The 23,532-nt window shown below is 44.9% G+C and overlaps 1 protein-coding gene across 3 annotated transcripts in view; it reads left to right on the plus strand.

Moving 5' to 3' along the window:
- Positions 1 to 23,532, plus strand: part of Lef1 (lymphoid enhancer binding factor 1) — a 108,080-nt gene that overhangs the window by 63,261 nt on the left and 21,287 nt on the right. For all 3 annotated transcript variants that reach the window (XM_055628252.1, XM_055628253.1, XM_055628255.1), the window contains exons 4-9: positions 8,469 to 8,601; positions 13,210 to 13,300; positions 14,919 to 15,002; positions 16,939 to 17,061; positions 18,208 to 18,370; positions 22,978 to 23,085. In XM_055628252.1, the coding sequence (XP_055484227.1) occupies positions 8,469 to 8,601; positions 13,210 to 13,300; positions 14,919 to 15,002; positions 16,939 to 17,061; positions 18,208 to 18,370; positions 22,978 to 23,085 (702 nt within the window). The remainder of the gene's footprint in view (positions 1 to 8,468; positions 8,602 to 13,209; positions 13,301 to 14,918; positions 15,003 to 16,938; positions 17,062 to 18,207; positions 18,371 to 22,977; positions 23,086 to 23,532) is intronic.

Here is a 23,532-nt window from a genome sequence, read left to right on the forward strand (position 1 = left end):
GAGAAGATCATTTGTCAAGAGATGTGGGTGTTTCCTCTGCAAACATCCAGTAAAGAAATTCGAACAATGGCAGAAAACTGCATCCCTCTAACAACAGAACTCAGTGTGGCCAGTACCAAGAACTGGCTTTGTGATACACTAAACAGAGAACCTGATCAAACTGGGCCAAAGTCCTGTTCCCTGGAACAGGACTGGAAACTGCACATAGAAATGGTGCTGTAATTTTTCATGCAACAATAGAAAAAGAAGAGAGACAAAAGTTCCTGTCTGTAAATATAAAGGTATGAATTAATTCTCCCTTGAAAGGAGTTGACTTGGCAGTGTTGAAAGCCTACTCTAACAGTCACATGACACAGACATTGAGGGTCTTGGGTTTGCCAGGACCTGAGTTAGATGTTAGGAATAAATCACTTAGTTACAGCCTCCTTCTAGTGAGAGAAAACAGCTACACAGACACATAGCAACAGTAAAAGATAGTCAATACATAGGGCCCTTTCCCCATCCAAAATCATCCCAAGCATGTAAGCCATGAAATAATGCTTCCTTAAGACACCTGAATGATACCTTCCACTCAGCTGGCTCACATCATTTGCACACAGCAGCTAGTCACATGCAGTGACTTCACCACAAGACTCCGGTTCCCACAGGGTGCCCTAAACTCTAAGTCAAGGATCCGTGAGTCAAAAAAGTTCTTAGGGCAACAGAAGCCCCCCTGTGTCTTTATTGTTGTGTGGGTATTCGCACTGGTGTTGCAAAAACAAGGGTGGACCCAACAGCTGGCACTTACGTGTTTGGTCGACGCGTTCTGCACTCTGTTTCCAGGAATGTCAAGTGTCACTGGTAACCCTTAATAAGTCAGTTCAAATGATCAACCTTATTAACCTTTGGCCTCCAAGTGTATAATTGAAAGGTAGCTTTCAGTTTTGGTGTCTGACATATATTTTTCTCACAAATGAGCAAAATTCATCTGTCACTTCAGTGAAAACAATTGGCATCATTTATTGCCAACGATTTTTTTTAAATGAAGGTTTCAAACAAAAATTAGAATTTTGAAAAATGCTCACTACCGTGAGCCTGCCATGTCTCCTCCATCCTTAAAGCCTTTGCAGTGGGATCGATTATTAATGAGTGGGGTTTTCACACTACGTTAGGAAACATTTCAACCCAGTGAACTGTTTTTCTTTCCCAAATGACCTTTGCACCATACCACAAAGTCTGAGGGTGAGTTCAGAGTTTAAGAAGTAGAAGCTCCATTGCCATGGGTTGTGAAGTACATTGTGACTAACCCCCAGGCAAGTCTGCCCCCGGTCAGCTTTTGATCTGGAATGGGAGAAGGAGATCCACAATTGTCTAAAAAAGCTCCTAGAATAGTTTCTCTTGCAACAGTGTGCCTGTCAAGTTGGACTAAATTATGACCTATCACAGAGAAGATTGGAATCTGAAAACACGTCCAAGACAACGACACTCTTGTCATTTCTTTTTTAAGTTTTCATGCTAAGTGTTTCACCTGACAGGTTTGCCATTCTTCAGAAGAGTTGACTATTTTTAGATTTTGTTTATGATTTTGAATATGCTGACTGTTCCTGGATAACTCTGCACAAGCAAAGGTCAGCATCATGTGGTTTTCAAGAGTGTAAAAGGTTACCTGAGGAACCATTTGGAACTACCTGTAAAGTGAGCGAGGGGATCCGCTGTGTTAGCTGCCTTGCTGAGAGAAATAAGGCAAGTGCGGCAAGCAGCTGTGTGTGAGTGTCTGCGTGTGACCAGCTGTGTGTACCTGCATGAAGCAGCGAGATCCGGATGAGAATGGGTGGGTTTGTTTAAGGGTGCATGCACAGGGCGCCCTTGGTCCCGAAGAATAGGGGAGGTACTTCAACAGGCAGTGACCAGAGGAAAATTCTTGAAACTTTGTACAAGTTAAAAGTATTTTAGAGAAGGCAGTGAGAGTTTAAAAAAAAAAAAAGTCTGACTTCTAAAACCCATGGTAGGCTGTCTCAGAGATGTGTGGTTTGAAGTGTGCAGCATACAGGTTGATTTACAGGTCTTCGGTCCTTTATCCACTCCACAGAGCACTTACTAAGCAGACATGGCCGGACCTGAGTTCAGGGCTTCAGTTGTGTGGCTCATTAATCCTCACTGTGATCCTGTGAGCTAGGATCCACCAGTTTTGCAAATGAGGGAACATATTCTGGAGAGCTAAGTGGGTTACCAAGTACAAGAACTGGTTCACACTTGCACTCCAGGATTTGAACTCTGCCCTAGTGCCTTCATGTCTTCATATCAAACCATATTGTAATTGCTGGCTGACAAGTGACAGCCAGAGGGTGCCAGGACCGCCTGGTTCTGATTGCTTGGTATACGAACTGTGGACTTTGGAGTCAACCCAATTTGGGTTCAAATTCTGTTTTACAATTTAGCTTTCTGTGTACATAAATTATATTCTCAGAACTTGGATATTATCTGTGAAACAGGAGTCTTAGCAGTTAATGCAAGACTAGCTTGTGATCAAGTAACCGACCACGTGCCCTCACCCCCCGACAGGCTGAACAATCCTGGTGCTCCATGCTGCTTTCCTTTGTCTTAAAACAGCTTGTCCACTAACTCTGCTGGAGATGTGCTGGTAGCACCAGCCTTCTTCAAGGTGTCATTTGTTTCTATTGGGATGTTTTCATTAAAATAGATGCATGACAGGCTACGCTTACCCGGCCGGTAGCTTGGAACAGAGGTGTGGAGAAAGGAACTGAGAGCCCAGCAGTCTGGGGTAGAGAGAGCAAGGATTTTGGTATCAAACCAACATTAGTCCAGCTCATCAGTCCACTAATTACTACTTAGCTCTGTGTTCAAAAGGACTCAGCCCCTTCATCTGTAAACTCGTGGTAATGATAGCCACTTGGGTGAAGACGTGCCAGAGCACATCTGAAAGCATTCCTGTAGTGACAGGCACTCTCGAAGGGTGTCTGTCCCGTCCATAGCCACTGCTTCCTGTCAGGGAAAAAACCTCCATAGCAGGTGATGGTCTGTAGACCTACCCCTTTGAAAATTTCAGAGCTGGAGAGAGAGAATGGAATGACGAGCACCTGGGCCTCCCTCCTTCCCTGGAAGAGGCCGCTGCCTCACAGCAGGGTTGCTCTCAGATACGGAAGGCCACACTGGCCCTGAGCCTTAGAGAAGTTTTGCAGAAAGAGCACTATGGAGCTGATGGGGCACACACAGGGTATTTCATCCCACGGCTGGGGCTCTGGTTCTCAGAAGCATAGGGAAAGATGCTGAAGTCACACAGCCACATCGAGGGGGCACCAGACTTCACTGGGGTCTAATCCGAAGTAAAAATCCCACTGTGAGGGTTGAGGCCTGGTGCCATTTCTCACCTTGTTAAAGCTGGTAGAGTGTTTATTCAAGTTATCCCTGTATTCAAGTTATAATTGAGAACAACACTGATAAAATGTGCAAGCTGTTGTAATGGCATGCACCAGTTTTGTGCCCAGGTAAGATCCCCAGCTGTGGGTTTGCCTGAAATCTGGAGACGGACTACCAGGCCAGCCAGCCTCACCAGTTCTCCCACTTCCCGGCAGGCCCAGGGCCTCAGCTGAGAGGGAGGTGAACTACGGCCAGTCCTTCCCAGACTACGTTCAATGACGACTTTCAGGACACCCCAGTGCCAGCCAGTGGTGAATGGGTCATTTCTGGGAACCTGGCTTTGGCGACGGCTCTCAGCTCCCTAAGTGGCACCCACTTCATATCCACAGGAGGTGTGGGTTTTATTGGCTGTGATGCCAAAGCGGCTCCTACCTGCAGGGTCCAGCCTGGGCGGCAGCCAGCCAGCCAACCAGCCTTGGGATGTTTTCCAGATGTGGGGAGAAATGTGGCTGTTGAGTGTCAGCAGCGTCTGCTGCTCTGACCACCTCTGCTGAGATGCCTCTTTGTCTGAGGTAATTCCTGTGCCTCAGACAGATACCGCAGAGCCATCACATAGATGTCACATGCTGCCGTCAGTTATGACCAGGACGGTCAGAGTCCCACGGCCACACAATATGCTGGAAACGAACTTGGCTTCCAGAGCTAGACTGTGTGTGCTCTGCCACACCAGCTGCGCGCCTTTGGGAAGGTTACTGTGCACCCCCCATGCAGATGTTTCACCTATAGGAGCCTAATAATGGTACCTGCCTCAGAGGGGCCTGTGGCAAAGCGCCAGTGAGCATTAAGCACTTTATTGGCGTTAGTTGCCATGACAGTTAGGCTCAACATGATGGAATGGTCCAGTGGTGAGCCAGTTGAGCTTGGATCATTTTCCTAAACATTTGTGTCCTGAATGCTGAGCACAAGCAGGATAGTTCTCTTGAGCCCCTGTCCTCTACATTTTCTGCCCTGTGTTTGTTTGTTTGTTTTTGTTTATCGAGACAGGGTTTTCTCTGTGTATCCCTGGCTGTCCTGCAACTCGCTCTGTAAACCAGGCTGGCCTCGAACTCAGAGATCTGCCTGCCTCTGATCCCCAAGTATGGGAATTAAAGGCATGCACCACCACCGCCCGGCTCTGCCCTTTTTCAGTACCTGCTGTCCTGTCTTGATTACTTTTCCTCTGCTCGCCACCACATGCTCTTAGAGTCAGTTTTTGGTCGCACTCTGCTACTTGCTGCTCTGTGGACTTAAAGAGGTTACTAAACCTCTTTGGTAGGTTTGATGATAAATTGGGGTGATGTAGAACTTCCGGTGTGTCTCAGAAAGATGGAGTGATTATGTATCCCAGCCATCGGGGATAAAGAAATGAGGAACACATAGAGGGAATATCTTCTGATTCTTTACTGAAAAGTAAGATTTACCTGCCTGTGCCTGTGGATGAAGAGGAACAAATGTCACCCTCTCTTCTCCTTCTGTCATAGCAGAGAAAGCTGGGTTACCTGAAGTAAAGTGCTGGGCGCACAGTGCTCAACCCCCGAGTGACAAAGGAGCCCTTGATTTCCCTGTAGCTTGGAACCAGTGTATGGGGCAGCCCCGGCCCTATTGCTGCTGTGCTTGCTGGAACTCACTGATGGATAAGCTGTGCACTCACAGTGTTGCCAGAGGCCCTGGCTTCACTGCCCACCCACTGGCGGCCTCTCTTTTGGCTTCCCACCTTTTTAAGCCTGTTGTCTCTCTCCAGCACAGCAATACACATTTCCCACAATGCTGGCTGTCCCCACCTCCAGGCCCCTAGGAGCTAATAGAGACTGCATCTGTGTTATCAGTGCTAGAATGGTGCTTGGGAAATTTCCAGGCACTTAATAAATGGACACACCTGCACCCACGTCCATGTGTCATGGCATATAATGCCCCAGTGGAAGTCTGGGCAGTGAGTTTGGTATTTTTCTCCTCGCCTGCTCTTCACCAGAAAATATACCATGCTATTCGGTGATGAGAAGGGCAGAATTCAGAATGGCAATGTTTGTTTTCTGTCTTAGAATTTAACAAAAGTGGCAGAGCCCAGGTTCTGGCTGTGTTTGTGCATGGTGTGTCACAAATTTAGGACTGAGGACAGCAGGTCACAAGGCCACGGAGGCAGACAGTCCCTGTGTAGCCTGAGTCCACGTTGCTTCATTTATACATGTCGTGGAGATGGTCTGCAGGAGGCGAACCCCTTAGGATTCTGCTCACACATGTGAGCTTCATGTGACTTCATGTGACTTTTATTTTTGGCCACAAAAATGGACGTAATCCGCGCTGGCGTTGACACACCTGCTAGTGCCGCTTGCGCTCTCCATCTTGCAAAATATAAGACAAGGCCAGGGCTTAAACTAAAATCCCCAGCCTTCTTATCTCCTCCCCACAGGAAAGCAAATCTGTGTTGAAAACCGTAAAATTAAGAGGAGAGCAAGGATAGCATAATTTAGCAAAAATTCATGGCACCAGATTCCGAGCTGTATGGCTGGAGGGACAGGTCAGACATTAAGAGACGCTGCCTGCCAACTTGAGTTCCTTAGGGTTCTGCTCTGGAAAAAAAAGAAGGAATGCAAAATACAGAGATCCTTCCAGAAGATCTCTGCAGTGCTGACGATAAGAACCCTAAGAAAGTACCTCTGTTGATTACTTGGCAATTACGCTGCTTTTGAGGGGCTTTCTATTCAGGGGGCAGAGCAGTTATTGTAAACAAGAGTTGAAGTGCGTTCATTTTCAAATTTGGGAAGTGAGAGCTTCCTGTTATTCTACTTTTAAAGGATGGTTTATGATTTCGTCCCCATGTTGCCCACCCTCTGCAGCGTTCTGAATTCCTTGCACTTGAGAGTCTCTTGTTACATATTTCGTAAATAGCATCATTAAAGTCTTTTTAAGCCTTTTGCACATTTATATGCATAGATGTTTGTGTTAATATATGTAGAGAAAATTTGGGTGGCTTTGATAATGGTGCTCTATTTCATAAAGGCCAAGGGCTATATGAGCCATGCAAGGGTTGCCCTGAGAGAGGACCTGGTAATTACCAAGCAGAGGCATAATTGCCCAACAATCTACAAAGATACTTTTTTAAGGTTGTTACAGTAAGCGCTATAGAAATCCTCATGCAGTCCAAAAAAAAAAGTGTGACTTTGACTTTCTACCTTCCTTCACTGTGTTTTTGTCGTTGTTGTTTTGCCACATGTGTTTCTTTTGGGTGGTGATTGACAGGCGTAAAGAGCATTAAGGATCGCCGGGATGATTGCTCTTGATTTTCCCGAGGGTAACACTCACACTGAACCACATCCTTCTGGAGCATAAGCAGTAAAAAGCATAAAGTCAAAGTGAGTGTCCACCACAGGTACAGCCCCCATACAAAGGTGTGGTGTGGAGTCCCTTAGCCATGGGGACACGGCCATCCATTTGGACAGTTCACATAGGGACACACATCAAGCCACTTCCTTGATTTCTTTTTAATATGAATATTTGCTTCTTGAGAAACTCATTTCACATTAATCTTAGCCTGGCACAGTACAGGAAAATGTCACTAATTCAAACTAATTACAGTGAAGGCATGCCTGAACTAGTGAGTTCATTACACCCGGTTCCTCTTATATTTGAGTCGCTCATTACTGTACAGTTTCTACTCAGGCATCTTCCTGAGGCTGCTTTAATTAGTAGATATTTAAAATCAGAACCACCTTCTACATCTGTGTAATCGCGTTACGTTTCCTTTCTTTGGCAGTAACGGGGAAATTTCTTTCTATTTTAATTGTTGTTGTTTTTATTTGTGGATAGAATTGTATGTACTTACCATACGTAACACGGTTTGAAGTGGAATGGTTAAATCCAGTTAATTAACGAATGAATTACTTTATGAAGGTTACATTTCACTTACCAGGTTGTCAGGGAGACAGTGTCCTAGGGACGGGGCATGGTGGCACATACCACTAAGGTTGGACTGGTGCAAGAGATCTAAGCCATCCTGGTCCACGCAGTCAGTCTGTTTCTCTTTCCCTCTCATCCTCTGTCTGTTCTTCCTTTCTATATAAACAAATACACACAGACACACTATATTGTCAGTAACTAGAGTTTCTTTTAAGATGGTCATCCAAATCCTGACCCTGTCTCAAGTCTTCATTACCCTACTGATTTATTTGGCAAGCACTTTCTTGAACAAGGAGAACTTTATTCTTTATTTTATTCTTGAGATGCATCTTACTATGTAACCCCAACTGTCCTGGAAGTTAGTACACAGACCAGACTGATTTGAACTAACAGACCTGCTTCTGCCTCTCAAAGGCTGGGACAAAAGACACATGCCACCACACCTGGCTTGGGTGGAGGGAGGACTTGTAACTTCGCCACAATCAAAATGATCACAGATTTGCTCGGTGGTCAAAATAAATGACACACAAATAGATAATCTGAATTTTTTTTAATGTACTGTTACAAAGTTTTGGGCTTCCAAATTCAATAAAATGTATTTGTACCTTGGACCTGGTGGTGCAGGCTACCTGGGAAACTTGAGTCAAGAAGACAATCATGAGTTCAAGCCCAGCCAGGCTAACTTTATGAAGTCCTGTCTTGGTATTTCAATAGCTGTTGGCCAGCATGGAGCTGAAGTGTGGTTTTGTTTGGTTTTGTGTGTGTCTGTGCAGGTGTTCTGGCCTCCACAGGCACACACTGTGTCAGCCTCAGCCTCTGGGGTCTTCCTCCGTCACTCCCCCCAACATCTTTTGAGACAAAGCTTTTCAGTGAACGTGGGCTTTATGGACATCATTTTGTCTGGGCCGGTTGTCTCATCCCCCTCCAGTGCTGGGTTTGCAGGCATGCTCCACCATGCCAGAGGTTTTAGGAAGGAACTGTAGGATGGTGTGCTCGCACAAGCAGGCAGCGTCACCCACAGAACCGTCTCCCCAGCCCTGATGTTGTTTGTCTGTTTTCATTTGTTGGTTGGTTGGTTTCTGAGGTGTTTCTGTAGAGCAGGCTGGAAGGTCGTGGGGGCAGGAGGGGACGTGAGTCTGGAGGCCACATTAACGATTGGCCCTGTGGTTACTTTGCAGTCCAATAAAGTGCCGGTGGTGCAGCCATCCCACGCCGTCCACCCTCTCACCCCCCTCATCACTTACAGTGACGAGCACTTTTCTCCAGGATCACACCCGTCACACATCCCATCAGATGTCAACTCCAAGCAAGGTAAGCGCCTCCGGCCTGCCCAGGCCTCTGTTGCTCATCAGGCAGCCAGCCCTGGTGCCATTCCAGATAGGCAGGCGTCTTTGCCCTGTTAGAGTCCAGATGCACCCAAAGATGCGTACGGTTTTTTGGCAATCCTCCAGAAACGCGTTTTTGCTTTAATTTTTCACAAAACAAGAAATAAACAACCTCCTCCCCTCTCAATAAAAGAAGAAAAGCACACTACTGTCATGTCCCAAGCGGCAGATCGAAAAAGCCTGTGAGCTGCAATTCAAACCAGGAGGTCATGCGGACAGAGAAAAGGCTCCATTCTCTCTGCCCTGCATTCTCTAAAGTTTCCATGGGGGATATTTCTTCAAGCCCCACCCTGCCATGCCCACTGAATAAATGCGAGCCCCAAACTGAATCAGTTTTCTCCATCACTGAGCCTTTATCACAAACTATGGACATAGCTCTTGTGGTTTGAGGAGAAGCAGCGTGGCTGGCAAAGATTTCTCCCCCTGCATAGGTAGGATATTGATTGGTTCTTATCCCAGACCTTAGAAATGGAAGCATGTTTTCTCCTCTCTCCTCCACATTAGTCCAGAACAGTCCCTTCCCACTGAGAGGAGGAACTTTATAGGCTCCCCTTGGCAGATCTCCTTTACCAGCATAGCTGTTGTGGGTCATTTTAACACGACATGAAGGCTGTCTGAACACTGTGATGCTAGGATGGCAGATCATGACTCCCAGGCAGCCACCAAATGGATAATGGGGAGCAGTGTGTGGGGCATGGACATGGGGTCTAGGGAGCAAGAAGCCAAAAATCTCAGTTTCAAATGTGTAAAATTGTTCTCTCTGGAATTTCTCATTTAATATTTTAGAGCTCAGTGGAGCATGGCAAACTAAAACTATGGAAAAAAGAAACCCTGGCTTGGGGGTGGGGGTGGTGACTGCCATGTAAGAGGTTGGTGGTTTTAATTTTTTTAATTAACTTAATTTTTGCGGTGCCGGGGATTAGACCTGGGGCCTTGCAGAGACTAGGCAAATATGCTACCACTGAACTACATGTCCAGCTGCTATCGACAGTGATACACGCACACGCACACGCACACGCACACGCACGCACGCACGCACGCACATATATACAAAAACAAAAGGAGTGAAGTAGGAATTTATTGCTTCAAGGGTCATTCTCTTCAGCCTCTTGAGATTTATTTACTGTCCTCTTTTATGTCCCATTATAAAATATTATATTTTAAATATTGCAAATAAAAATATTTAAATACTTAAATACAAAACCATTGTATGTATAATAGATATTTATATATTTAGATATTATAAGTAAAGTACAAAACCATCTCTGCTTAGAGTCAAAGCCACACCATTGGAGTTTTGCTTCTCTGCATTAACAAGCTCTGCTTGTTCTTCATTTGCAGAAAAACACATTGTGTGAGGTCTGAATAAAATGGAAATGCTTAGGCTTTGCCTGTGGTAAATGGAGGGACTGGGGTTCTCCCACCCTGAGGCCCGTCCTCGTCCTCTCAGCTGGAGGGTGACAGCTCACAGCACAGCCTGTCAGTCTTGCCCTGCACCTGCGACCTTGGGATTCCGCAGGCTCTGGAAAGCCCAGGGCGCAGAGGCCAGTGAACGCCACTGCTGGCATTTTGCCCTCTGACCTGCAGAGGACAGCCTCAATTAACGGTGTGGAAAGAGGGGCATTCTGAGCCCACTTGTACTTTTTCACTACCTGCCGCTTAGCAATCAGTCACTGGAGATCTCAGATCCTTGAGGGTTTAAATAGAACACTTACCTGATCACTTCCTGTTGGACTTGGACTTGAGGAGAGCCCAGGTGTCTTTGTGTAGACAAGAATGCTGGCCTGGGGACTGCCATGCAGCTTGGTGTCAGAGCATTTGCCTAACTGGTGAGATCCCGGGGTTTTTGTTTTTGTTGTCCTTTCCTGTTTGTTGTTAGTGCTGGAGATGACACAAAGCAGAGAAACAAAGCCTGTGTGCTGTTCTCCATGCTAAGCTGGAGTATCTTTGGGCTGTCTCCAGAGTGACATGATGTAAACTCTCTTGTATTGGTCATAGTCTCCGAGCAGGTCTAAGCTGGAATACATATCTATAGACTCTGACAATATGAGTGAGAAAAAAAACTTGAGATTTCTAGTTCTCAGCTAGCAAAAACATAACAAACAAAACACCGAATGTGTTCTATTAATTTTACTTGTTTAATTTTATGATGAAAAGTGTTTTCTGTGTTCTGCTTGAGCACTTTGAAACAGCCACTGTTTAAAAGAACAGTGCATCACTACTGAGCCATTTTTCTCTGAGGAATTTTAGGACAGGTTAGTTTTGAACAATAGTTTATAACCTACTTAATACATTTGATTCTTCCTTTGCTGTCCCTTGCTCTGCATAACTCTAATTTATTTTATTACTTCTCTAGGCATGTTTAGAGAAGGGACTAGTGGTGTGAGCAGTTAGTTCTCTGCTTTCTCTAGTCTTTGTTGTCCTTTTTAAAAATTGTGGTTATTATAGTCTATTCCATCCATTAGTCCTAGATGTTTTTAATACCAATATCTTGGTTTTAATTACATGTCTGTCCTGAGCTTCATGTACTTCATCACCACGTACCTCTGGGCATATGTAAACTCTGGTTTGAAGGTGCTCATTTACGTAATATTGAGTTTATATTGTTTCATTTGCATACTTTTTATTGCCCACCCCAACCTGAACACAACCATTCTGTTGCTTTCCTGTTTTATTTTCTTCAGTGTGTATCGCGTGTCTCAGCCCGAGACCTGAGTCACTGATGTCAGTGTCCCCAGTAGGCTAGTCAGCTTTATCTAATGGGGGAAAAACAGCAACATTATGTCTATACAGTAGCCATAGGCAGAAATATCCAGAAAATAGAAACTGCTTTTGAAAACTGTTCTCAATTGTGAGAACTAAAATCCACATTTCTAATGTTCTAAGTTGGTCTGGCTGTCTTTGGTGGGCGAGGGGGTTGCTAGTTTTTTAACTTGACCCTCTCAGAAAACCCTGAGATTGGAGGATTTGAGGATTTGGTCATCTTAGAGTTAGAGAGCAAGAAACAAGTTGAAAAACTTGCCAAAGGTCCTGAGGAATCAACCTCAGCCTACCCCTGCCCTTTCCCAGAAACGAACATATTGTTGCCAGGGACAAATTTGGGGAGCCACTGGGGTGGGATCGAAGGAAATTGAAAAAAATTTACAGGAGATTTGAAGTCATTTTGAAGACAGCAAAACGTCTCTTGACCCGAGCTAAGAGCCCTACTGAGTGCGACATGAAGAGCATTTGCCTCTGTGCTGCTTTGTGTAAGAACTGAGAAGTGCCTAATTCTAAATACACAAATAATAGCAGCATTCAGGTTAGCACATCGGTCACTCTCTCACGTGCAGGTCCTTTGGTACCGTAGGGTCCACACGAAGTCCATGGGCATGTTAAGCAGCAAAGCCTCATATACTATTTAAATAGCCTCTACCACGTGCTCAACTGTTTCCATGTATCAACCAGTGTGTTTCCAGTCACTGGCTGGGAAGCCTTGGTGTGTGTGCTTATACCCTGTATGAGTGGTTCTCAACCTCCCTAATGCTGGGACCCTTTAAAACAGTTCCTAATGTTGTGGTGACCCCCCCAGCCATAAAATTATTTCATTGCTACTACATCTCTGTAATTTTGCTATTGTGACGAATCGTGGTGTCATGACCCACAGGTTGAGAACCATTGTCCTTATATGGAAATGGTTTTTTTGTTTGTTTGAAGTCGTGGCCATTTTATAGGTAGCAGCTTACCTAGCACCTTTCCAGAACACCTCTCCCAGAACCTTAGATTTCATGTTTTACACATTGTGCGTTTGTCTTGTCAGTTTTGTTTTCCCCCTGTACCCAAGGTAAGGTCTAAAAGGGGCTGCCATCTGGGACTAGGATTAGGTGGGCTTCACAGTTGCAGGACCCTGGACCCCCAGGAGAGCTCCAGCATGAGAAACAGTTTGGTGGCGTTCTCCTTTGCTGGAGAATACAACTAATTCGGAACAGTGTGACCTCGGAGCCCAGAGGACTAGAGTTGATGAGGAGCTTAGAGGGAGCTGAAATGGCAGCAGAGAACAAATGAATCATATCAAGTGTGACCACCATAGGCCTGGAGATGATCCCTAATTAATCTTTGATCCTCCGAGGTATCACATTTCCCAAATCTATGTGTCCATAAGGGAGCCGATGGGGATGGCAATTTACCTAATCTTTGAGCCCCTTGGCAGGCCATCTTCTTATGAAGGCCTGCCGTTTTCCATTCTACACAAAAAAAAAAGCGCTTGTCTACCATTTTCTTCAAGTGAAATAACAAGGGCAGAATAGATCATGAAGAGACTGTTTGGATGGCTGTTTTCCTGGCAGGATATACATCCCTGAGTGGCTTTCCTAGCCTACAACTGCCCATCTGAAGACTGTCTCCTCTTAAGGAAGGCTCACTTCCATTCGCCAGATCTGATGGACTTCTATCACGAAGTTACTGGTGATATAAACATCTTGCTGCTTTTTCTCTTGCTCTTCTGCCTGGTTGTCTTGCGAATGTAAACACCATGCTTTTCTGTTCCTTTTCACAGGCATGTCAAGACACCCTCCAGCTCCTGAAATCCCCACCTTTTACCCCTTGTCTCCAGGCGGTGTTGGACAGATCACCCCACCCCTTGGCTGGTAAGAACCAATATACATTCCTGCAAACTTCAGTGGAGTGTTTGTACACTTACCGTTCATGGAAATTAGCTCTGTGCATGGTTGCACTTGTGGAATGGAGGAGACTTGACAGCAACAAGCAAGGTGCTAACTTTATTTCATTTCAATTTGAAAGATTAAAAAAAAAAACTACAGACTTTGAAATGGATTGAATCTGTCTGCTAATATGTGTAGAAAATGACTGCATAGTGTTTGCTTTGAAGCTTATAGTTTTATGGATTCAATTTGTGGCTTTGGGCATTTGCTATGCCATGTGAAGCTGGGGCTCAGTGGGGCTTTTTCTCTTCCAGATTTTTTTTTAACAACTCATATATTTGAAACATGAACTTATACTCATGATTTTCACTTTTGCTTCTAAGTGGCCAAGTGAGGCAAATAACACAGAACTAAAGAGCGATCAACAGAACACAAGTATCTTTCAAATGTCAAAAAGCAAGCACCCAAGCTCATTTTAGGGGAGCAGGAAACATATTTAGGTGTTTGGTTTCCTTCAGACTTCACATGCTAACATTTTACTCTGTGGTGGTGATTTCCAGAAACATCCCTACCGCTGCTGCTCACTCAGTTTTTCTGTTTGCTTGTTTGTTTGTTTTTATGAAAGTAAAGGAAATACACGATGAGAAGGTAGAATTTTTGCCTTGTGGCTGTTATCACAAGGCTGTCTCCTCTAGCTCCATGCCTTCTCCCTCCTTCCCTTCTTGGTTCCTCCTCCTTCAAATGGTGCTGCAGGAAGGCTAGACCTCTCTCCCTGTTCTCTATGCCACCTGCTGTCCCTGCAGCCCTCATATCATAGTGTCATCTCTACACCCAGACAGTCTGACATATTCTCCAGCAAAGCCAGAGCCCCCCACCCCCGACTCCCTCTCTCTTTATCGTTAAGTCTCGTGAGAGTTTAACTGATTATGTGTATACTTGAGCCCTGGCTCAATTATTCTGTCTGAACTCACCTACTTGGGAGCAGTATGTCTGTGCCATCACTGGCAGCTAGAAATGAAGACTGTACAGGAAAGAGTGGGGCATGAGAGAAGGGAGGGAAGAGGGACCTCTCAGGAAGGAGCAAGGTAACTGTGGTGAATCTTTTGATTCTTTGAATCTTTGATTTCTTCACATTACCAGGCGTATATGGGGGGGGGAGGCACAGGGTCTCAGAAACGGTTATTTTTATGTAAATAGAACAGTTGGTGCCCTTTCTATTTCTAAATTCTCAAAGGCTTGGATGAAGAATTGGCTAAGCTGCTTCTCCCAAGGGGTAGTTTACCATTCTATGGGCTGCATGATATTCAATAAGCACTTTTAAGTCCTATTTTGCATTAAAGGTGTAGGGTGAGGGAAAAGGATAAAAGGATCACTGATGGGGCTAGCTTGTGTTCTGAGCTGAGGGAGGGCGGGTTTTGTTTAAGGCACATGGGTGTTTTGATGGGTGAACCCTGGGAGGGTGAGGAAGGGAAGCAGTCACACGTTGTAAAAATGTTGGGGGTTGCTGCCTTCTGATAGCCCCTCCCTCCTGTCCCCAAACTCTTACTGCTAGTTGGTAACTCATGTTTTGTCATTGATGGGTTCCTCTCTTCTGTGACCTCAGGCAAGGTCAGCCTGTATATCCCATCACGGGTGGATTCAGGCAACCCTACCCATCCTCACTGTCAGGCGACACTTCCATGTCCAGGTAGGTGGAGGTGGACCGGCCAGGTCTCTCCTCTGCTCGCATTGTGCGCACCCCGCCCTGCTTGCCTCTGGGCTGGCTGGCTAGGAGCCTCATAACCCAGCCCCGTGTGTGTCTGTGCAGTGTGCCTGGCTCCCACACTAGGTGTCACAGCGATTCCAGGGCACCAGCCACACCAGGAAACATTGCAACTTGAGCACTCACTGCCACCTACCTGTGGGATGACAATTATCCCCAAAGTGGACTTGAGAAGAGCTTCTTTGCTATAGATCACGCTGGGGGGAGAAAGAGAGGGGACTGAGAGGGGACAATGACAGTGACTTGGGTCTGAGTTCTACAAATTGCTTCCTTGGTGGAAATTTAAATCAGTTTAATGCAGCAGTACTTGAAACCCCCACCCCCACAGCCCAGATCCTTCCTCAGCTGGCCCTCAGCTTTTGCGGGGAAGAGAGGACAGTACTCTCAAGCTGTCTGGCTACGGCTGCAGGGTGAACATCCTAGTGTGTGAATCAGGCCCTGTGTGGACGGACATGTTTCTGCAAGTGAAGCCCTCTGGGGCTGCTCTGTGTGGCGCTTTTGCTTCTGGAGGGGATGCCTTCTATGCCCTGTGCTTGATATACTCCGTGTGCACACAGCTCCGTGCTGTACCGTCTGTGTGTCCCCCGTGGCTTTCCCAAGGAAGCTAGTGTGTCACTGTGCTGGAAGTCAAATGGTGAGCTATTAACTGGTTGTGAATCTGTCTTTTCTTTTCTTTTCTTTTTTGTCTTTTTAATGTGGATTTGATGTTCCCGGTTTGTGTGGTAGATTTCAACTTCAAAATATATGTATTCTTTGTTCAGTGAAGCATAAACCTAGATGGCTAGAGTGGTTAATAATCTTCATTTTTATAGTTTTTAATGCTGAGGACTGAGGACAAAGATTACCGTACGGGCACATAGCCAGTGTCAAGCACCTTGAATCTTTCCATTTAGCGGGGCATTACTATTTGGTTGAACATTTGTATTCTTGTCTCCTTAATAACTAAGAAATTTGTTTCTGAAACCCTAGGTGCCCTAGCAGAGGTCCTTTTTCTTCCTTCCTAATGAAGGGCTCTGGGAAAGACCAAAGAATATTTTTCTTGTGAAATTAAGCTTTTACTCTAAAGCAGATTGGAAAAAGACAATCTCTAAGGCATATCCAAATTTACCCAGTGTTTGCTGAGATACGTCATTATTTTTTTTTTTTCTATCAGGGCAGATTTCTTCCTTTGCAATGGCTGGTGGTAGATAGGCTGACTTTTTTGAATGCTGCATATTCACGCCCAGGAAAAAAGGCATTAGCAGGTGGAGGTGCTGCCTGGGTACACACCCCCCTCCCTTTAATTTAACCCTGCCCTCAGTTCCAGAATCAGCTCTTTCCCAGGCCCCATCTCCCACACTTCACTGCTGTGTAGAAGATCATTTCAGGTGATGAGAAGGAAAACCTTTCAAAGGAGGCGTCAAGAGGGCTCTTCCTGTCTCTTCTTTCAATTGTCCCCTTCTGGCGTTGACTCAACAGCCAATCATAGGAGAATACTCTTCGTGTGCACTTTTGAAATAGAATGTCTCTGGTTGAATCGTAATAAACCATCATGTCTCCAGTAATTTCTCTTATTGAAATTTTTGTTGGAAGTTGCGTTGCAAGGAAACTGACTCATTGTTGCCTTATCTTGTACCTGCTGCCCTCCTGAGGAAGAGTGCCAGTTTGAAAAACCATGGGAATAATTATATTTTCCAGCTGAATACAGAAAGAAAGGGGAAAAAAAAAGGCAATTGTTGCTCCAGACTGTAGTTAATACTCAGGTGCAGACAGATAGGAGTCTTCATGCAGAGCCAGTTGCACTCAGTGAGTTGTGTTCTCGTTCTGCCTCAGTTTGACCATAACAGCCAGAAGTGCATATTGTCTCCCTCTCTCTGTATAGGTTTTCCCACCATATGATTCCTGGTCCTCCTGGCCCCCACACAACTGGCATTCCTCATCCAGCTATTGTAACGCCTCAGGTCAAGCAGGAGCACCCCCACACTGACAGTGACCTAATGCACGTGTAAGTAGAGCACCCCCCTACACACACACACACCTCGTGTTCTGACCCTCCTCTTCTGTTGTGAAATTCCATGAGAACAGGGACTTGATTCTGAGACCGGAAAGGACCGTGAGATTAACAGGCCGTGGCACTCAGCAGGATGGAGCGGTGCTCTGCATGTGTTTGCAAGGGGTGTTGATTTGCAGACCCTTTGCTACACCAGACTTTCCTTTAAGTGAAGTAAAACGGGTTGGTGGGCTCAGGGCACGTTACTCTGCAAATGCACAGTGGCGGTTGGCACTGAATTCCCTATTGGACTAGCATTGATTCAAACTTCCAGAGCCAGGCTCTATTACCTTGTCTTGGAAGAATAAGAAACAGCTCCTCTTATTTAGAATTTGTGGGTGAGATGGATAGGGCAAGCAGTGTTGACAACCCAGGAATCTCCTGAAAATACGTTCAAAGGAGATACATATTTTTTTTGGCAGAGAAGGGTCGAAACCTCACTAGGGCTAATGGAACATGGTCATCTGTAAAGAGCTTTGTGTTGTATGGATGAGGACTTCAGTTTGGTCCCAGGTGTGCTGGCACATGCTTGTAGGGAGGCAGAGACAAGAGGGAGCCTGGGATCTGCCGGCTGGCCAGCCTGGTGACAGGCCAATGAAAGACACTTTCTAAGCGCTCTCAACAACCAAGATTGATGGCAACTGATCATCAGTACCCAAGGTTGACCGCTGACGCACACACACATAGAGGGAGGGGGAGAGAGAGAAAGAGCTTGCTTTTCAGCATGTCCTTTAATCCCCATCCCCCAAAGTGAACATTCATTGCACTAAAAGATCGCCCATAGTGTTTGTCTAGCCACCTTGGAGGTAACCAAGGACCTCAGCTTTGGGTCCCCAGATGAGGCTTTCTCAGAGCGAAGGAAGAACCATATTCACAGTGTCACTGTGTAAAGGAAGAGATCCTGTGGTTTTAGTTGTTTAAAACCTGGGTTTTCATCAGATGAGCCACACCCTGTTCATCCAGCTTGTTGGAATGGGGGGGGAGGGGTGTTGAAGAAAGCTGGGAGGGTCATCCTCTTGCATTGAATTTGGCAACTGAACAGCTGTTCTCTCTCTTCCCGGCACCCCCTGTCCCCTTTCCCTAACCACCGCCACCTTTTAGGAAGCCTCAGCATGAACAGAGAAAGGAGCAGGAGCCAAAAAGACCTCACATTAAGAAGCCTCTGAATGCTTTCATGTTATACATGAAAGAAATGAGAGCGAATGTCGTAGCAGAGTGTACGCTAAAAGAGAGCGCAGCTATCAACCAGATCCTGGGCAGGAGGGTAAGTAACCGGGGATAGATACAGACCATGTCTATGGCTTCCACAGCTTCTTCAAAATGTTCTGAGATTTAGTTACACATCAGGGGTGTGTGTGTGTGTGTGTGTGTGTGGCTGTTTTTACCACCATTCTTTAAAACATTGTTTTTCACCTATCATTTATTTGCCTGTAAGAATGCTTGGTAACAGTTGCTGAATTAAACAGCCATGGCCCTTGTCTTCCTGGGGTTTGCTGTTTTGTTACCAGATGTAGACATTAGTGAAATAAGGTTATTCAGTAAAGTTAAAATTTGTGGTGAATATTGTGGATGTAATTAGCAAGGCTAAGTAAGAATGAGCAGCCAGGGCCCCTCTGAAAACATTGCATTTTTGCACTTACGGTAAGACCTGAGAGATGGGTAGCAGTTAGTGGTGGATTGGAGCCTGGAGTAGTGTGGGGAGAGGAGTAAGGATTGGGGAGGACTCTCTAAACTCACAGAAGGAGCTGCAGCAGGGCTTCTGCTAGACTAGCTTAGAGAGAGGAAGCCACGCCTCCCCAAGCAGAAGCAGAGCTGTCCTGCTGAGATGCTAAGAAGTCATGTCTTCATGTCTTATATGGAGGTGTTGGACTAGAACCAGGTTATGGGAACTCTTGAAATTCCTTCTCCAACAGCTCCCCAGAAGACTAGCAGTTCCCTCCAAGTGCTTTCCCACGGGGTTGAACCGGTCTTAGCTTGATATCTGTAGAACTGTAGGGCAAACTCAAATTCATCTAGTTCAAAAGTGACGTTTTTACTGATACCGAATTTTACTTTGTTAGGAATGCCTCATCTTGACGCGCCAGTGCTCAAGACGTGTGGGCAGCAGCTTCTTAGTTGATAAGCCCTGTATGTGTTTGGCTTTATTTTCCCTCTTCGGTTCAGACAGCTCGAGGAGGCTCTACCCACCCTTGGGGAAGCATGGAGAGAATTACGTGTTAGCCGCCATTGCTGACACACCTTTCCTGTGTCCCCAACTCAATACACCGGAACACTCATTAAGACGCTCAGGAAGCTGGCTGCCAATGCTGGCTTACCGAAGCAGGCCCTGAGTTAGGGATTCCCACCCGAGAGCCGTTGCCAGCTCTGACCTGTGAGACACCAAGCTCTCGAGGGCAGGGTGCAGCGGCAGATTATAGCCTTTGGTGTGCCGCATAGGACATCCTATCTCCCTATGGATTCTTAAACACTTAATAACGATAATTACGGTGATTCCCAAGCCAGATCTCGGCAGAGGGGCGAGTCTATCAGCTTTGAAGGGCTCCACCTTAAAAGCCAAAAAGGCTGCTAACCACTTTCCCTGACTTTCTAAATAAAGAGAGCAGAAGCAAAGGGGGTTGACGTTTTTTTATTTCGGCGAGTACCTCCTTTAGCCTTCTTTTTTTTTTTTTTTCTTCCTTTTTTTTGTCTTTGAGTCATGCCTTCTGGCCTTGCAGCAGGAATTATTTTCCTGCTCAAGAGGGTGAGGATATGATCTTTGAGGTATGCTTCCTATTTTTAATGCACGTTTCCAACAATTGCTACTTTCTCAGCTCCCTGAAAGGTCCCCAGATCCAAGCATGCATGCCTTGAAGGATGGTTCTCATTTGGGGTCTCTCTCTGTCTTTGATTTAGACACCTGTTTCTATTTATAGGCCTCTGGGTCTCTGATTAAGATCAGGTTTTCTGTCCTTTGAGCACTCCCCTCTGGCAGAGCCGAGCTTCCCGGCTCTTTAAAGTTCTGGCTTTAAAAATCATGAAGTTTTACACTAGCGTGATTAGGCTGCTTAAAAGTGGATCTTAAATCCATCCTGGAACATATCATCTCTTGATTTTTTTAAAAATCATCTTTACTGTCTCTAAAATGGAAATACCCATTCATATGAATGAATCAAAGTTTTCTTAATATGTATCATAAATAGCAATGGCATAAATGTTATTTTAAAATGAACTGACCTGCCGGACTATTGCTAGAAGTCCTCTTGCTACAGATTTGCATAATTGTTAGACTGTCTTACCAGTTTCATAAAAGTAAGTAAAGGTTCCCCCCACAATTTTTAATAATAAAATTAGATTTTTTTTAAAGTATATTTTTAAGTAATCAAAGAGTAAGAATTTTTTTTGTCTTAGTTTTCTTTCTATGTTTCAAAAGCCCCTGAAATGAAGGCCATCTTTCTATTTTTAATTTTTTTTTCTTTTTTTTTTTGCCCAGTGCAAAACTCCAGTCCCATTGTGGAACCTACTATGTTAGTCTGCTAAATGACCTCTGATTCGTGAGCCTGTGTGGATGTTTTATGCATTAGGAATTCTTAGGGAACTCTCTTGTAAGCACAAATAGCTCATATCTTCTTTCCTTCTTGTTTTGTCCTGCACAGTAAATGCTTGGCAGTTTAGGTTGAAGATCCGATTTCATTTGCATTCTTGGGAGTCAATTTTTATTTACCATTGTAGATTTTTCTCAGGTTACTCCATAAGGTATATGCAGTTATAGCTTATAACATCTCCTGTCGTAAAAGGGGATACAGTTATAACATCTCCTGTTATAAAAGAGGATACAAGGCACAGGACTTCTCAGATGAGTAGAGGAACAGATTTTAACATGACGTAATTCTTGTCTTTGTCTTTTAACTTTTCCCTCTCACCCAGAATAGTGACATTTTGAATCTTGATAGTCACATGTATTTAGCATGAGAGTTAGTAAGTATCAATCAGTGATCAGTAATTTGTTTATATACATATATAGATATAAATATTATAAACATGCATATATAAATATGGATACATATATGTGTAGGCATGTATGTATGTAGTGTCCACTTGTTGCCACCTTTCCCAACTTGTTATTATTATTAATTTGTAACAAAAGTGTATTTCTATGGGCTAGCAAGATGGCTTAGAAGGTATAAGTGTTTGCCACCAAGCCTGATGAACTGCGTTTGAGCCCTGGGAACCACACATTGGAAGAAGAGAATCAGTTCACATAAATCATCTTTAAACTGCCACAAGTGTGCTGTTCTGTGTGCGCTTACACACATACACACATCAATATAATAAAACCATTTTAAAGTGTATCACCTGGTTTGCCTTCATGCTTACATCAAGTCACTTGAGTGCCTTGCTTTTTTACCTTCACATTCTGCGCTTCTAAGTAAAACAAAACAAAACAAAACAAAACAAAAATCTGTCTAATCCAGCACCAAGGGCTAGCTTCAAAGGGGATTTCTGAAGGTATGGGAGTAGCTGAGTGGCCTGTGGGTGCCGCTGGCATGGCAGAAAGGTGCCAGGAGCCCTGTGAGATGGCTCCCTTGTTCTCCTGTCACATTAGAGCAGCAGGCGTTCCTGTTTTCTGTAGGAAAGATGCTGAGCCAGATCTTCAAGTCCAAGGCCACATTGATGAGGGCTTGTTCTCTCATCAGCATGTGCCTCTGCTTTCTCCTTCTCCCCTCTCCCCAACCACCTACACCTCCCTCTTTTTGTTTTTTTTCTTTTTTAAAGTCATTGAAAAAAAAAAAGTCGAACCAAACTAACAAGGAAATGGAATTAGAATCAATGTGCTGGACGGCCTGGCACAGAACGGGAGGAGGCAGAGGCTCCCAGACACCTAAGAGACAGTCTCAGGGCGGGTTCTTCCTTCCGCAGGGACATCACACCTGCCCTGTGTAGTCACCTCACAGTTAGTGGGTGTCCACTGCTCCAGGGATGGTTCTCCCGGCACATCCTGGCCCTGGAGAGGTGGGGAAAACGCTAGAGAGCCATCTGCTGCAGCCCCAGGCCCAAGTGGTTTACAAATAATTTGCAAAAAAGTATAGGAGCAAAACAACTCAAAATCCCAGATGGATACCTTGCTCCAGAATAACAGTTTTGTTACTTGGTAGTTACGTTAAAACAAAACAAAACAAAAAAATGAGAGGGAAGAGGAGCTCAAAGTTCAGCAGCAGCTCTATGTTCTGTATCTGAAACCCCAGCCTCCTAGATGACAAACACATTTAGATGTCACTTCTAGCTTCCCACTGGACAGAAGCTAACCATAGTCAGAGTGTGTGGCGTGAACGGTGTTGCATTCTATAGACGTGGGCACGTGTGTGAGTGTGAGGAGATGGGCTGACTTCTGATGTCATGCCTGTAAGGATCACATGATTCAGGTTCCAGACTCCATATGACAGAGCTGGAAGAGAGTCTGGGTGGGAAGGGGGGTTGTGTTTGTCATAAAAGGCATCTGGAAATTATCACATTTTGCATAAATAAGTGGTGCTTGGGCTCAGTTACCAGTGTAAGCTCCAGACGATGAAAGGAAAGCTGGGTATCGGGGTTCACTCGGAGAGTTCTTTTTAATTTATATTGGCAAAAAGAAAGGGTGACAGATCTTTATACTCCGAATGCTTTGATGTGTGGCATGTGATAGAGGACCACAGGGCAGAGAAACCAAAACTACGGGTTTCACTCCCAACCCCCAGACTCGGAGTGGGTTTCTGCCGTACCAGGGCTGTTCCCATTTAGATAGTGGGGAGTTTAAACACTTCCCTTAAATCCCTCGGTCAGAGTTTGAAACACGAGCTGGACTCTTGTTACCTTACTTACCTTTTCTCTCTCTTCCCCTTTCCTTTTCCGTTTTAGTGGCACGCCCTCTCCCGGGAAGAACAGGCCAAATATTATGAATTAGCACGGAAAGAAAGACAGCTACATATGCAGCTGTATCCTGGCTGGTCAGCACGAGACAATTATGTAAGGCCCTTCTCTCTCCCTTGGCTTTTCCACCCGCCTGCCACACCCCCACTCCTACCCCTGACATGCTTTCAGTCTTGAGGGGGGATGTTTGGAGGATGTGTGGTGTTGTACTGTTTCTTGTTTCGAAAAATTAATGAACTGTGTAAAAAAGATTTTATGAGTACATTGTGTTCTGAAAGCTTTAAGCTTTTATTTAGTTGCTGTGAGTATTAATTTATTTGTAAAATACAGCTCTTTTAAAGATCAAAACATAAAACTCCTTATCATTAAATACCAGGAGAAAAGGATGTAAAAACAAACAAGCAAAAACCCTATAATTTCACCGTGTAAACTCGAGATGAATGATGTCTGTTTATATTCCCTTTTGGTACGTTCTCTGTGCATCTTTAGCTTCACATGCTGGTAAAATACAAGTGTGTGTACATACATGCTTTATGGCATGTT

Source organism: Psammomys obesus, unplaced genomic scaffold, assembly GCF_907164565.1.
Source record: "Psammomys obesus unplaced genomic scaffold, mPsaObe1.curated_primary_1811, whole genome shotgun sequence".
NCBI classification, from domain to species: domain Eukaryota; kingdom Metazoa; phylum Chordata; class Mammalia; order Rodentia; family Muridae; genus Psammomys; species Psammomys obesus.